The sequence below is a fragment of the Equus caballus genome, chromosome 15, assembly GCF_041296265.1.
Source record: "Equus caballus isolate H_3958 breed thoroughbred chromosome 15, TB-T2T, whole genome shotgun sequence".
In the NCBI taxonomy this organism is placed as follows: domain Eukaryota; kingdom Metazoa; phylum Chordata; class Mammalia; order Perissodactyla; family Equidae; genus Equus; species Equus caballus.
In genome coordinates this window covers 98,692,131-98,707,642 of record NC_091698.1, presented here as the reverse complement: position 1 = coordinate 98,707,642, position 15,512 = coordinate 98,692,131, and the positions used below count along the sequence as shown (strand labels likewise).

At 46.1% G+C, this 15,512-nt stretch overlaps 1 protein-coding gene and 1 long non-coding RNA gene across 2 annotated transcripts in view; both read right to left on the bottom strand.

Moving 5' to 3' along the window:
- Nucleotides 1-874: 874 nt before the first annotated feature.
- On the bottom strand, nt 875-2,865 carry LOC138917924 (uncharacterized). Its single transcript, XR_011426599.1, has 2 exons — nt 2,688-2,865; nt 875-2,282 (listed from the first exon to the last, which is right to left on the bottom strand). It is a non-coding gene; the product is annotated as an uncharacterized lncRNA (long non-coding RNA).
- A 5,143-nt stretch (nt 2,866-8,008) lies between these two features.
- The window catches only part of NOL10 (nucleolar protein 10), a 108,689-nt gene continuing 101,185 nt past the window's right edge, over nt 8,009-15,512 (bottom strand). The window contains exon 21 of the mRNA XM_001918262.6: nt 8,009-10,827. Coding sequence (XP_001918297.2) covers nt 10,708-10,827 — 120 coding nt within the window. The 3' untranslated portion in view covers nt 8,009-10,707. The remainder of the gene's footprint in view (nt 10,828-15,512) is intronic.

Sequence of the window (15,512 nt, the reverse complement as noted above, 5' to 3'; positions counted from 1 at the left end):
ACTGATTCATTCATCAAGGCTGGATCAGGAACTCACTGCGTGTGCTGAGTTCCAAGCCTGACGCATAGTGAGGACATGGCAAATGTCAGTGTGACGGTTAATTTAATGTGTCAACTTGACTGGGCCTCAGGCTGCCCAGACATTTGGTCAAACATTATCCTGGGTGTGTCGTTGAGGGTGTCTCTGGGTGAGATGAACATTTTAGTTGGTAGACTGAGTAAGGCAGATGGCCCTCCCCAACATGGGTGGGCCTCATCCAATCAGTTGAAGGCTTGAATAGAACAAAGCGGCAGAGCAAGGGGGAACTCCTACTGCATGATGCTCAGCTGGGACATGTGGTCTTTTCTGGTCCTCACATAGAGACTGAGAAATTGGCTCATGGTGAGTCTTGAGCCTGCTGGCTTTCTGACCAGAACACCACCATCACCTCTGCTGGTTCTCAGTCCGTGGACTTGGAGGAGCCACAGCACAGCCCTCCTGGGTCCTCAGCTTGCTGCCTGCAGATCTGGGCACTGGTCAGCCTCCAAAATCACGTGAGCCACTCCTTACAGTGAACCTCTTCATATATATCCTCTCCTCTCGGTTCTGGTCTCTGGAGAACCCTGACTAACACAATCAGCGTTATCAGGACTATGACCATCTCCATCCTACGCAGCCAACACCCACGTGGAGCTTAGAGTGTCAGGCACTGTGAGTTCATTAATTCAGTCACTCACTAAATGCCCACTACGTGCTCAAGAGAAACAATGCAGGCCCTGCCACAGAGGAGTACAAGACGCAGGAGTCCGCTGTGCCAGTGATGGCTGGCTGTCAACGTGAGGCTATCAACAGACTATGCAGTTCTCCATTACAATAGAAATCAGCAAAATAAAACTCACTTATTATTCATTTATTATGTCCATGCCTTTTTTACATGTGTTTTTCAAACAAACCTGTCGCCATGGTAACCCTCTTAAAACAAGATCCGACCTGGTTTAAAGAACCTGAGAGCTAATTACAATAGTGCTTTATATTTAGTTATGCCTTTCTTCTGAGGAGTTTAATGGGCCTGGCTCATTAAGCTTCACAAACACCCTCTGAAGTCTTTAGGGGACAGATACTATTAAACCCATTTTACAGACATAGACACCAAGGCACTGATGGGTTAAGTGACGTGGCCGCTGACTGGCAGCTTAGCCACAAGCAAGTCTGGGCCAGACCCAGGTCTCCGCTTGTTTCCTTCTGTTGTCCCTACTCATCAGACTCCATCCTGGGTTTTGAAAGCCTGGCATCATTAAAGGTTCAGAGTTTCCCACAATGTGGTCTGGGGATCCCAGGTTCTGCTGCTGCCCATGTGCAGAAAGGGCTGCTGGGCCAGGAGGCTGCAGGGGCAAGGGTGGGAAGAGATGAGGTGGGTCCGAGGAGGTCCGGAGGATGGGAGAGCGTATTCTGCTGGCTTCTCTCGGCACAGACTCTCAGCCTGCAGAGCCAACATCGACGGGCCCTGGCAGTCCACACACTTGGCCTGACGTTCTCAGGGGCTGTGTAGCCAGATGGGCACACAGCTGACACCAAGTGGCTCCTGCTTCTATCATAAGAGAGTCTGATACACGCTGGCCACAGTAGCCAACAGGCTCTTCCTTGAACATCCAGGCAAAACCCTGCCCGAGGGCCTCCACTCTAGCTCAGTGGTTCCTAAAGCGGGTCCCAGATCAGCAGCAGCAGCTGTGATGTTAGACACACAAAGTTTCTGGTCCCACCTCAGACCCACTGAATCAGAAACTCTGTTTTACAAGTCTTCTGGGGGCTTCTCCACTATCTCTGCCTAGGCTGTTCCCTCCCCTAGATATCTTGGCCAACTTCCTTTCCCTCCTTTGAGCCTTTTCTCAGACCTCACCTTCTCTACAAGGCCCATCCTGACACAGCCTGGTGAATTCAGTAACGGGGCCAATGGGCCCTCCCGGCCCTCCTGGCTCCCGCCTGCCCAGCCCTCACAGATTCATCGCCTTCCTGACGCTTGTTGGAGATTGTCTGCCTCCCCGCATGAAAACGTAAGCTCCAGGGAGCAGGCCCTTTGCTTAGTCACCTGCACAGAGTGAGCCATAAATACTGATATGGACCATGATGTCTGACTCCGGTTACTGGATGAACAACAGGGGGAAGGAACAAGCATTGGAGGGCGGGGGACAGGGTCGATGAGCTCTGTTTGAAGCATGGTGAACTGGAGGTGCCAGCGGGCCTCACAGATGCAAGGCGCAGAGGCTGTTTGGTGGGTGGCTCCGGAATACCAAGGGGAGGTGATCCTGTGCGAGGAGGAGGAAGGAAAGGTTTAAAGAAGGAATCCTGGAGCACGTCAATACCTGTGGGGGTGGGTGAGGATAAGGAGCCGGCAGTGAGACAAGGAGGCCAAGGGCTAGACAGTGTCAAACGTTACAAAGGTGGAGAGGAGCCTGGTCTTAGATCTGGCAAAACTGGGAGATGAGCTTCTCTCCTGAGTGCTACAGTATCGGAGTGGAGGGCGGGAAGGTGGGCTCCAGCAGGGAAGGAGGGACTGGGCGGTGTGGGGGAGAGATGGAGATAGGGCGCGGGGCCACAAGGAGGAGCCAATCAACTTGCTCTTGAGAAACCTGGGAGGCAGAACTAGCAGGGGTCGTGGAAGGAGAGGCGAGGGGGGAATGGAGGTTTCAACTCCCCAAATTTTAACTCACCATTGAGCATCTAAAACGGGAGAGAAGGCCTCCTACGAACTGGGAGTGTGAGCAGAAACTGGACTCTAAGTTCAAAGGGATATGACAGGGGATGTCCAATCAGCCAGGTGTTTGGGCCAGCTGGACTTGAGATCCCTTTAAGTCCCGAGAGCCGAGGACTCATGACTCTATCTTGAACCTGAAAGAAACCAAGGCTACTAGAAAAACACAGTTGGCCTCCCTCCCACCAACAGGAAAGCGTGTGGCCCTACAACTTTGAAGTTCCATCTGGGCTGACAAAACAGTCACAGAGTCTGGAACTCACCATCGTCAGAGAATAACAATTTCCTCCTCAATTAAACCTTGTGTATGGGACTCTCACTGAACAGGAAGACCCGGAAGCGAACGAGTGGTTCCCACCCGCTACAGTACTGCCGGGCAGTGGGACGCCACACAAACACCCGTGAGTGTGTCCCTCCCAAAACTGGGCCCTAGCCCGTCATAGCTTTAAGGGCAAGGATGGAACATTTTCTAACAAATTCCATTCACCCAGATGTGCTCATGATGAGGTTACATATTTTGAGTAGGGGCAGCACCCTAATTCCCAAAATAACTTGTTCAAATATAACTCAGACTGTTTTATTACACTAATTAATTTTGGAAAATTCACGTGTGGATAAAAAATGAATCTCAAGAATAAAAATTATTAGGACTGGAATTCTCCCTACATATTCAAAAAGATGTGTAGCATCCTAAATGAAGCTACTATATATGCCTAAACAGAAGGAAACCAAATATTAGGCAATTCCGTATTTTCCCAAGGAGGAGAAAAACAATTTATGCCAATTTGGATATATAAACTTTTTAGGGGTGTTGAAAGAATCAAGAATCCACTTATAGTACTTATTTTTATATATGCTTTAAAAATCTCTATTCTAATGCATTGCTGTTCACTTTCCAAGTTTTGAGTTACTCCACTCAGTTACTCCAGGATACAATGTACTCATTTAATTTGGACTTTTTTTGAACTAAAATACATTACTTTTAGTATTCTCAGATGCAAAAGAGAGATGAATCTTCTGCTGGATTTGAAACACGGAGACTGATTTTTTACAAAAAGTAAAATGAAGTTCTGTTAAGTGCCATCATCTATATTTGCTTAAAAATAACGACAGCAAAAACTCCAGGATTTTCTTTCAACTTCATGCTTACACAGGTAATGTGAGGTTTGAAAATCATTTCAAAATTAAAATCAATCAAATAAAATACCCAGATTTAATGCACTGAAAGTTTACCTAAGAACCATAAAATCTTTTAAATTTCCTTCTAAAACCACTACAACTGTTCTTCTACAAAATCTATTTTGCATTTAATTTACGCTCAAGATAGAGCTTTGGAAAAAAGAGCAAAATGGTCATCTTGTGTCTTCAATCAAAAATAAAATTCTCACGGAGGCTCCAGCAAAGCGTCTCTCTACACAATTCGTCACCACTACAAGGAAGAGCACCAATTACACATTTGGAGGACCAATTTCAGTGGGCTCTGCCAACATGCCCCCGGAGTGCAAGAGTACAATCCATCTGTTAGGGAAGGCAGTGATTTTCAGCTTGGAATGGATCCATCAAGAGGGAGTCGTGAAATCAATTTTATGGGTGTGAACCTATTTTGGGGGGAGGGGAGAGCAAAGAAAGAAACTGGAATATGATAGAACAGAAAAATACCAGTATGCTCTCCACGCTGCCAGGTATGGCTCGTAACACTTTTGAGACACATGTGTTCTGGGTCACAACATCCAATGGATTTCTTACTGTGGCACAAAGTAAAAAACATATGAAACATTGAGGTAGAATTGTGGAAGCTCGGAGAGGCAATAAAACCAGAGGAAAAGTCAAAGCAGAACCCAGGCTCCTCAACCTGACGTCCTGTGTTTCATCACTCTGCACAAGCAATTGGTGGTCTCCAAAGATGATGGAGGGTGGAGAGGTCTGAGGGAGAAAAGGAGCAGGATGGACGGTGACCGGAATTAGGGGATTCAAGCAGAACAAAGGCTCTGAATCAAGGGTGAGCTCAGTGTGGAAGTGTGGAAGTCCAAGACAAGGTTGGGGGGAGAAGCCCACCTTGTCTCTCACTTCAGTGAGAAAACAGAAGCAATTACAAGAGAATGTGCACCTGCTTTCCTCACTGCACCTACCTACTATCACCTACCTATCTGGACTTACCTACCTATCAGCCACCTATCTGAACCTGCCGTGTGCTCTGCCTTCCCTCAGACGTGTGTCTACATAAGGTCAGTGCCTCCATCTCCGCACTACATCCCATTCCCTCTGAGGCTAGCGTAGTGGTTCTAAAATATGCCTACCAATTCTTCCTAGGGTTGCCAAATCCAATAAATAAAAATGCAGGTCATCCAATAAACTTGAATTTCAGATAAACAACAAATTTCAGATAAACAACAAATAACTTTTTAATGTAAGTATGGAAAATCTAGGACATACCAACACTGATAAGTTACTTGTTTATCTAGAATTCAAATTTAACTTAGTGTCCTGCATTTTATCTGGTAATCCTACTGTATACTCCCTCCACTCAAAAGATGGTACCCAATTCTTCTCCCATTGAGTGTGGGCTGTACTTAGGGACTAGATTCTAACAAGCCAAAGAAAGGGTAAGTGATAATGTGCAACCTCTGGTACTAGGTGATAAAAAGCACTGTGGCTTCCATCTTGGTCTCTCTTGCTTGCCTGGATCCCTTGCTCTGGGGGAAGTCAGCTACCATGTCATGAGCACACTCAAGCAGTCCCATGGAGAGGTCTATGTGGCAAGGAACTAGGCCTCCTGCCCACAGCCAGGCATCTGAGCTTGGAAGGAGGGTCCTCCAGCCCCAGTCACGCCCATGGATGACTGCAGCCTTGGCTGACATCTTGACTGTACCCTCGTGAGAGACCCTGAATCAGAACCACCCAGCTAGGCTGCTCCTGAATTCCTGACCCATGAAACTGTTGGATAACTGTTTTTATCTTAAGCCATGAAGTTTTGGGGGAATTTGTTATACAGCAACTGGTAACTACCGCACCAGCTCGTGGGTATCACTCCAGTAACTGTCCTCTCTCTCTGACATCATCATTTTCTCCTTTTCCCAGATTATTCCCAGCGGCACACGGACATGCTAAAATTTCTCCTATTTTAAAGAAAACTCTCTTCTGATCTCACCTGTCCTATTTCCTCTGCCTCTGTATCCAAAAACTCCTACCAAGTATTGTCTATAATCACTATTTCTGATTCTTTTTTCCCCAATCTCTCCTGAACTACTCCGATTAGGCCTTTCAGCTCTGAAAAAGCTGGTCAAGTAGAGTCACCCTTCTGGTGTTCAACCCAAAGTTCAAACTTCAGTCCTCATCTAACTTGACTCAATTATTCTTTTAATAGATATTTGTTATGTAGCTACTGTGTGCCAGGCATTGTACTAGATGCTGGGTATACAACAGTGAACAAGATAGACCAAAAAAAATCCCCACCCTTGCCAAGTTTACACTCTGGTGTGGGCTGGGGGTGGGGGACAAATAAACAAAGAAGTAAAGCACTCTGAATATTTATAGATAAAATGATATGATGTCTGGATCAAAATATTTCAAAATAACAGGGCCAATGGCTAGGAGTAAAGATGAAACACGATGAGCCTGTGTTGTTAATTATTGAAGCTGTGTACATGGCAGCTCATTAAACTGTTCTCTACTTTGGTCTATGTTTGAAATTTTCCACAATAAAAAGTTTTTTCAAAGCACATTATGTCGGGTGTCAGGTGCAATAAAGGCATAGGAAGTGCAGGGCGCGGGGGTGGTCTTGGTCTGAAGGGGGAGAGAGAGAGACATGCCCACGGCCAAGGAAAGAGCATTCCAGGCAGAGGAAACGATATTTGCAAAGGCCCTGGCTTAAGAGAATGCCGGAGTGTTCTAGAAGCAGCAAAGTCAGCGTGGTGATGACGAGTAAGTAAAGGAAGAGTAGAAGGGGACAATCACACTGTGCCTTGGAGGCTGTGAGGACTTTGGCTGTTACTCTGAGAGTAAGCCACTGGAGGGTTTCGGGAGGAGAACGGATCTGATGTGAATAGTCACACAGAAGCCCTCACCTCCTCACCCTGAGGCCTGCTCTGCTGGGGTCTCCCCACATCAGCCAGTGACAACTCCATCCCTGCCTTTGCTAAGGCCAAACACACGGGGGCCATGGCTGACTCCTCTCTTCCCCTCATACTCCACAGCCAGGCCGGCAGCAAATCCTGCCAACCCACCTTCAGAATGAATCAGGTCCTAAATGGCTACTACCTGGGGCCAGGCTGCCGCGTCTTCTCCCCTGAGCCCCACAGTGCTCCTGCCCCGCCCCCACACAGCCCATTCTCCTCCGGCAGCTGGAGGATAAATGATGTGAGTCTTTCACGAGGGATGGAGACCCTGTACAACTGTCTTAGGAACTTGAATAATTTCAGCTGCAGGCATAATAAAAAACTTCATAAAAGGTACTTAGAAGAATGTCATTAAGATTAGTCCAATTATGTTACAAAATATTTGTTTCTGCTCTGATGATAAATAGTGGATTCTGGATAAAGCTAAAACTATACTTTAACTAGTAGAATTGAAATTCCCTCTCAAATCCCATAGACACAAAAAAGGAAGAAAGAAAAAACTGAAATCACATTTAGGTTGCTTTACTGCATACAGGTGTTTCATAAAGTTACGATGTTAACTTAAAAAATAATTTGGGGTATACTTATTATAGAAATGATTTTTAAAAGGTTCTTTCTTTAGATTTTTAGGCATAATCATTAATAGGGGAAGAGTTAAATTATGGATCAGCCATATAACAAAATAGAAAAGAATGAGGCAGATCTCTCTCTACACATACAGACTTGGAAAAACGTCTACCATAGAGTACTAGTCATAAAAATCAAGCTGAGGGGCTGGCCCCATGGCCTAGTGGTTACGTTCAGCAGGCTCTGCTTCGGCAGCCCAGGCTTGGTTCCCAGGTGTGGATCTACACCACTCATTGGTGGTCATGCTGTGGCAGCAACCCACATACAAAATAGAGGAAGACTGGCACAGATGTTAGCTCAGGGCGAATCTTCCTCAGCAAAAACAAGGGAATCAAGTTGAAGAACAGCACTTTATGGTATGAGGAAGATCACAAACAGCATGATGCCACTTGATTACCAGAACAAATGTGTATATAGTTGTTTATAGAATAGAACAATATTTGAAAAAGTATACCTTATACTGTTAGGAGTTATCTCAGGAGGATTAGATGGGAACAATTTGCTATAATGGGAACATGTGACTTTGATAAAACAATTCTTTTTCAATAAGATGCTTTAATTGAAGTATAACATGCATACACAAAGGTGTACAAGTTGTGAGAGCAGCTCACCACCTAGGTTAAGGAACAGAATGAATCAGATCCTAGATGTCCCTTCATGTCCCCCCCGTCCGTCATTTTCTCCTCTCTCCAAAACTAAGCACTGTCACAACCTAGCTGCCAAAAACAACTTTTTTAATAGAAAAAAATATTTGTGCATCAGGTCAGGGATATCAGAGAATGAGGGGGATCTGGAGCAGGATTAGGGGAGAAGTCGTAACTCAGTGATCCCCACGATGGTCCTGAGGTAAAAACCAAGCCCCATCTTCAGCCTGGCTCATGAACGCCCCGTGCACACCTTCCTGGTGGAGACCCAGGAGAGACAGCCTCGGCCTAGGGCCAGTAAGCAACCTACCACAAACAGAATAATTACGGGGTATGAAATTTGTCTAACATTTTTAAAACAGGAGACTTCAAAGAAATGTGAGGACTGTAGCAGGCACGTCAGGAATGTCAACCCTGAGGAGGCGGGACTGTTTTAAGGGATCAAGAGGGAAACTGAAGACCCAAAGGAAGCCTTCACACCACTATCTATGCAGCAAGTCTTTCCTGAATGTTCTTCACAGATTCAGTTCAGGCCCGACACCTGCCCTTTCAGGAATCCCCAGAACAAAAGCTGAAAGGCACTTCAGCTCTAGAGAAAGCTCAATATTAGAAACATGCTGGGTTCCCAGCGGTGTGTGTGCAGAGCTGAGGGAAAGGTGGCTGGTGAGGGAGAAGCTTTATCAAGGACTCAAGAGGCTCACGCTGTGCCAGATGCTCACCTCATGCAAGTACTTTATTCAGTTCTCACAAAAACAAAGTATCAGGGTCATTTTAAATGAGAAAATGAGACTCAAAGAGGTTAAGTAAATAGTCAAAGGACACAGAGCCGGCAGGCAACAGGGCTGGGATTGAGCCTGGGTCAGGCTGGCTCTGCCGCCAGCGTCCCCAAGTCCAGGACAGACCCTCCATCCTCCTCCACCTGGCGATGCTAGGACGCCCAGTCTCAGAGAGCCCGTTTCCCAGAGCAAACGCATTCTCTCTGCTGCAACCTGGCAGCACTGCTTCTGGGATTTAACACATGGCACACTGGCTCCCACACCACAGGGGGGTGCCCTGAAAAAGGAAGGAACAGAGGCCAGACCCCAGCAAACAGGTCTGCAGCACAACCACTCAACCCCGGGGGAAAACTCCCGCCGGCACTGTCCTTCTCTAACTTCTTCTAAGGAAGCAATGTGGGAAATGGAGAAAAGAAAGCCACAGGAAAGCTGAAGCCCCTTCCTTTGGGAAGAGAAGGTCCACGAACAGGAGTTCAGGGGATAAGAAGCTGCAAAAGGAAAGCAGCTGGCACCAGGCACTGAAACAGGTGCAGGACCCTCTGGAGCCACAACACAAGGTGGGTTGGGTGCCTAGGTAACAAGAGTCCCTCTGGCGACTCTGTCTGTCCACACGCATGCAGACGCACACACAGACACGTTTATTCTGGAAAAGACTCCACCTCTCAGACCACAGGAGTGGACCCATGACCCACTGTTCTCCGCCTGGGGGAGTGAGCCAGTCCATGCAGAAGCAGCAGACATATGACGGGGCAAGGGAAAGACGCCAAGGAAAGCGAGAAGGGGAGACCGGAGAGAGAAGGAAGAGTGTTGAAATGGGAGGAAGAAAAGAAAGGAGAGAGAGAGACCTGAGTAAATCTGGGGCCTGGACCCGGGAGTCCTCGCGGCGCCTGTACTGGTGACTGGTCCTACAGCCTGGTCACGCTAATTAACTCACTCTGCCTTTCTGCCTACGGCATTTCACGTTAGGCTTGATCACTCACAGTCCAAAGAGATACTATTCCAGTTGTACATAAGGAAACGCACTTCCAAAATCACACTGATACCTGAAAAACTAAGGGAACCAGACTAACTTTCAAATAAGTCCAGGAATGCGTCTTTCTTGAAGAAGCTGTTCAAAGGAAAAGTAGTTATTTTTACAAATGTTTTCTTTAATTGCACTTAAGAAACAGAAAAAATCTGTATTTAATCTTGTGCCAAGTTAAAAGAATAACCAGTAGGTTCCATTTCTTGCTTTAGGTTGTTATTACTATTAAATTATATTTTCTTGGTATGAAAATATTTTTTAAAAAATCCCAAACTAACACATAAGCAAGCAACAAACCTACCAATATACAATCATAAACACAAACACGATCAATACCTGTCTGTTAGGTAAGGCAGGACTGATATTTCTGGGTGGTTTCATTGTGAGTGGCAGCAGGCATTGCAAAGAAAAAAGTTCCTAGAACATGATAATCTTGGTTTTTAACGCAGGATAACCTCCCATTTCATGGTACACATTTCACAATATTAAAAAGCAACAACCTGGTTTACTTGATATGGACCAGGGGAAAGAGGACAAGGTTTACAGGGAGCGACGACTTACAACAAGTGCCCTGGGGGCGACCGCACTGATCAGTGCGGGGAGCAGTTTCAAAGTCCGACCCAGAAGGTAGAGGTACGGGTGCAAGTTGTCAAATCTTTACCTCTGTAGACGATCAAGAGTTGACACGTAACTTTTAAAATGTGTGTTCCCCTGTCTGTGTATAATGTACTCATGATGGTCAATCCGGGGGAGATGTGCTCCTTCCCAATAACGCGTAGGATCATTTCCAGATTCAGTGAAACGGCCGTCCTCTCCCGTGTCTTGACTTCAGATGACCAGCCGAACGACGGAGGGTTTTCCTCTCTTGTCGGTGCAGTTTCTCTGCCTCCTGTTGCTTCTTCTGCTGTTCAGACTAAAAGGGAAAATTAAATGAGGAGAGGGAAAGAGAAAGAAAACTCCAACACTCTTTTGTGTAACCATCAGAGTGCCAACAACATGACTGCCAATCCCATCCCCGCTGCAGGCAGCAACGCTGCCCACAGGTCCCAGGGCAGGCGGGCTGGTGGCTAGACTCCGCTCCCACCAACGCTGCCCCGGCAGGAACGGCAGGACCAGGGCCAACTTTTACCGTCACTGTAAACCCCAAAATTCTAAACCCCTGGGCCAGAGAAGTGCCCTGACAGACCAGTCTGAACCACAAAGCCTGAGACTGGCTTTTCAACCAACACACAAGACCACTGGGACGTTTTAAAAGAGAATGGTCCCCTACAAAAAGCCACTGAAGACACTATCACTTACAAAACATCCACGATTTCTCTTGTAGAACTGTCTTTTGTTTATAAGCCAGAACCATTAATTTATTCACATTGTATTAAAAACAAAACAAAATACTATGTGTACTGAAAGGATATTATAACCCACTCAGGGTTAAGTATTCATTCAGCAGAACTGGTTCCACACAACTAGACGGACCCACAACTAAAATCTACAACTATGTACTCAGGAGATTTGGGGAGAAAAAGCAGGAAAAAAAAGAAAAGAAGTGGTTCCAAAGAATTTTTGGCTGTTTTCAAAAAAATCAAACTCCCCTGAAAAGCCGAGATTTACACAGATGACAGCTCGGCAGACAAGTCACAGGCTCACAGCTGAATGAGCACATAGACTCGCAGTTTAAATGTGTCCACACTCGGTCTCAATACTCACTTGGTGAGAGAGGGACCTCCTCCCTGCCCCAAACAGTGTCACTACTTCTGGCAGAAATCTTTTTTTTTTTTTTTTAAGATTTCATTTTTCCTTTTTCTCCCCAAAGCCCCCTGATACAGAGGTGTATATTTTTGAGTTGTGGGTCCTTCTGGTTGTGGCATGTGGGACGCTGCTTCAGCATGGTTTGATGAGTGGTGCCATGTCTGTGCCCAGGATCTGAACTAGTGAAACCCTGGGCCGCCACAGCAGAGTACGTGAACTTAACCACTTGGCCATGGGGTCAGCCCCAGTCTAGCAGAAATCTTAAAAGAGAAGAGTATTAACACAGAGTCCATGGCGAAGGTAAGAACTGTGTAGTTTTAAAAACACATCTGATAGTTTTGATAATACAAACTCCTGAATGTAAAGCTCAAAAAAACATCCTTAGCTGGTTTTGGTACTGCCCAGAGGGAAACTTGAGAAGCCCCGTTAGGGGCCTGAGTTCTAACAGTTGAAAAACACTGCCTTACAGACACCTGTGAGGCCTGTTGACGACACCCTGTGTTCTTCTATGCACCTAAAAATATTCACTTGTATCTTATGCTTCAAGGAAAAGTCTCTCCATTCACCTCCAGCTGATATTATTCAATATTTTAAAATTAGAATTGGGAGGTGAGGGAATAGTGGGAAAGCAAAGCAATTTGTAAGACCAAAAACTGATGAATTTCCCCTATTCTAGGAAGCTCTTACACTGGGATTCTGAATAATTCTCTACATTCTTTTTTTTTAGCGAGGAAGATGGGCCCTGAGCTAACATCTGTTGTCAATCTTCCTCTTTTTGCCTGAGGTAGACTGTTGCTGAGGGAACATCTGTGCCAGTCCTCCTCTATTTTGCATGTGGGATGCTGCCACAGCATGGCTTGATGAACAGTGTAGGTCTGCGCCCAGGATCTGAACCCATGAACCCCAGGCCACTGAAGCGGAGCACGTGAACTTAATCACTACGCTGCTGGACCAGCCCCTCTTTTTTTGATTATTACCATTTCTTCAAGCGGCTTTTCCAAAATAGGCCCTGCCCTGTGTACCCCACCTGAGGACGTTCCACATCCCTCCCCCGGCTCTGTCACTGCCCCCACGCAGGCCCCGTTACAGCCTTCCCGATGCAGCCCACCGCGGGGGCTGATTTCCGAGGGCCCTCTGCACCTCCCCTCCAGTCCACTCCTCATGCAACAGCCACAATGAGTTTTAAAAATAAAATGGTATGTCAGTCTTCTGCTAACGAAAACAGTTTGACAACTTCATGGTCCTCAGGGTTAAGGTTGAACTTAACATGGCTTACCGACACGGCCCTATGAGACAGCTCCATGTGCCGTTCCTGTTAGACCCCATGCCTCCCTTCACCTTGACCCCTTGTTTTACACACACAGACTCCCATTTAGACCCCCGAGCACATCTGGCTCCCTCTCTCAAGCAAGAACTTAGCATGGCTGTGCCTTGTGCCTGGAACCCTGCCTGCCCTCCCCGGCTCTTACTGGTCTTTGAGACCCAACCTGTCTATCACTGATCCCTCCCTAACTCCTCTGTCCAGGTCAGCCCTCCATCCTCCCTTGGAGCACTCACCACGTTATAATGATCCAACTGTATATGTATCTCTCCCAATAGACTGAGAATTGTGGCAGCAAGGACTATGTCTGTCTTGTTCTGCGTGTCCCCAGCAAGTGACACAGAGCAGACACTCAATACATATTTATGCACTGAAAACCTGAGGGAAAACGCACACGTCCAGGCAGACCAAATAACAGTATCATAAGACCCTTGTGAAGGTAACAAACACTGGCTATTTAATATTTTGTTTCTTCATGTTAAAAAGTATCTCTAAAAAAGGTGTCTATTGTTCAAATAGTTTTGGAAAATGAGGTACTAAATAAGATAAACAGAGTGTGCTGGGGTCTCTAAGTGAGGTGCTTTCGCGCTCTTCAATATGGACATCAGTCGTTGGCATTTCCCTTACGCGTCTGATGGCAAAGCGATTTCCCGGGAGCACCTCTCCATCTCCTGGAGCACATTTTGGGGAGCCTGCCAGACTCTCCCCACAAAGGCAGGAGCCTACAGAGGAGCTTGTAGGCAGCAATGACGATGCTAGAGGCATACCTCCACCCAGAAAAAGACTCTCCTGGCTTCTGTCTCCAAGGTTGCGTCTGCAAGATGCTGCCAGCAGGTGACCAATTCGTTATGATTTACAGGCCAAGAGCCCCGTGCAAGTTCTCTCCTGCTCCCTCTTGCTCCTGCCCTGGCTGCTTCACCGCAGTCCCAGCAGTCCTCCAGAGCGGAGAGGAGGACAAACGCCAACCACACACCTGCGTCAGCAGCAGCCCCGCTGAAGACCTGCTGAGGCGCTGGAGCACGGGAGCGGGAAAGTGCATGTGCGGCCTGAGCCGAACGCTGCCACTACACGATTGTAAATAATGTTAAAGCACAGGTTTTCCTCTTAAATTTTATTCATATCTTAGGAAGTACGTATGAAAATACTGGGAAAACTCGAGATTTTACCTGAATATATTACACACTTAGTATAAAAAGAGATTTCTATAAAACAATACACAAATTCCTAAATATTCTTAAATAAAACAGATTTAATAATCAAAATTTTGTTAGGCAAATGATACAACAGGCATAAATCAAATATTAAATGATGTATCCCCCAAAACAGTTTCTAAGACTCTGCTTTTGAGGCCATTTTAAGTACTTCTTGGTGCTTCTTTAGTGTTCAGCAAAAAAAAAATTTCAGAGCCATCTTATTTTCACGTCACCACAAATTAAAAACTGATGTTCCACTTAGTACCTTCTACTTAAAAAAGACAAAGTGAGGAAAGACGAGTGCTTGGATCCCCCTGCGGAAGCTCCCTCCCTCCAGCAGAGCGGAGGCAGCCCACGGCCACCCCTCCACCCGGCACTGCCCCGCCTCTCGCTGTGCATCTTGTACTTCAGGGCGAACAGGAAACGTCTGAAGGAACAATTTATAAGAAATCAGGAACGGGCACAAGAAGTTACTCTGGACACACATCGGTTTTGGCTTATTTAAATGAGAAGTGTAAGAGTGCAAATTTGCTCTAAATGGAGACAGATTTAACTGAAAAGCTCCTTACACTTAGAATAAAAAAGTTCTTATAATTCGGCACGCCTCCTGGATGCTGTCAGAGAGAACTGTCGAAGAATCAGAGGTGGATGGGCAGAGGATTTGAACAGATATTTCTCCAAAGAAAATATACAAATGGCCAATAAGCACATGCAAAGATGCTCTACCTCACCAGGGAAATGCAAATCAAACCACAGGATACCACTTGACACCCACCAGGATGGCTATGACAAAAAAGACGGCAGTAAGTGTTGGTGAGGATGTGGAGAAAGTGGAGCCCGCCTACACTGCTGCTGGGAACGTAAAATGGTGCAGTGGCTTTGGAAAACAGGCTGGCAGCTCCTCAAAAAGTTAAACAGTTATCACAGGACCCAGTAACTCCACTCCTCGGTATAAGCACAAGAGAAATGAAAACATACGTCCATGCAAAAGCACAAGCCTGAATTTTCCTATCAGCATTACTCATAAAAGTCAAAAAGGGGAAACAACCCAAATGTCCATCAACAGATAGATGGATAAACAAAATGTACATTATCCACACAATGAAATGTTATTCAGGCCTAAACAGAAAGGAGGTTCTGAAAGCTACAACATGGATTAACCTGGAAAACATGCTAAGTGAAAGAAGCCAGTTGCAAAAAACCCCATATTCTACGATTTCATTTATATGAAATGTTCAGAACAGGCAAATCCATAGAGACATAAAGTAGATCAGTAGTTGCCTAGGGCTGGGGGGATGGGAGTACGGGTGACTGCTAAAGGTTATGGGGTTTCCTTTT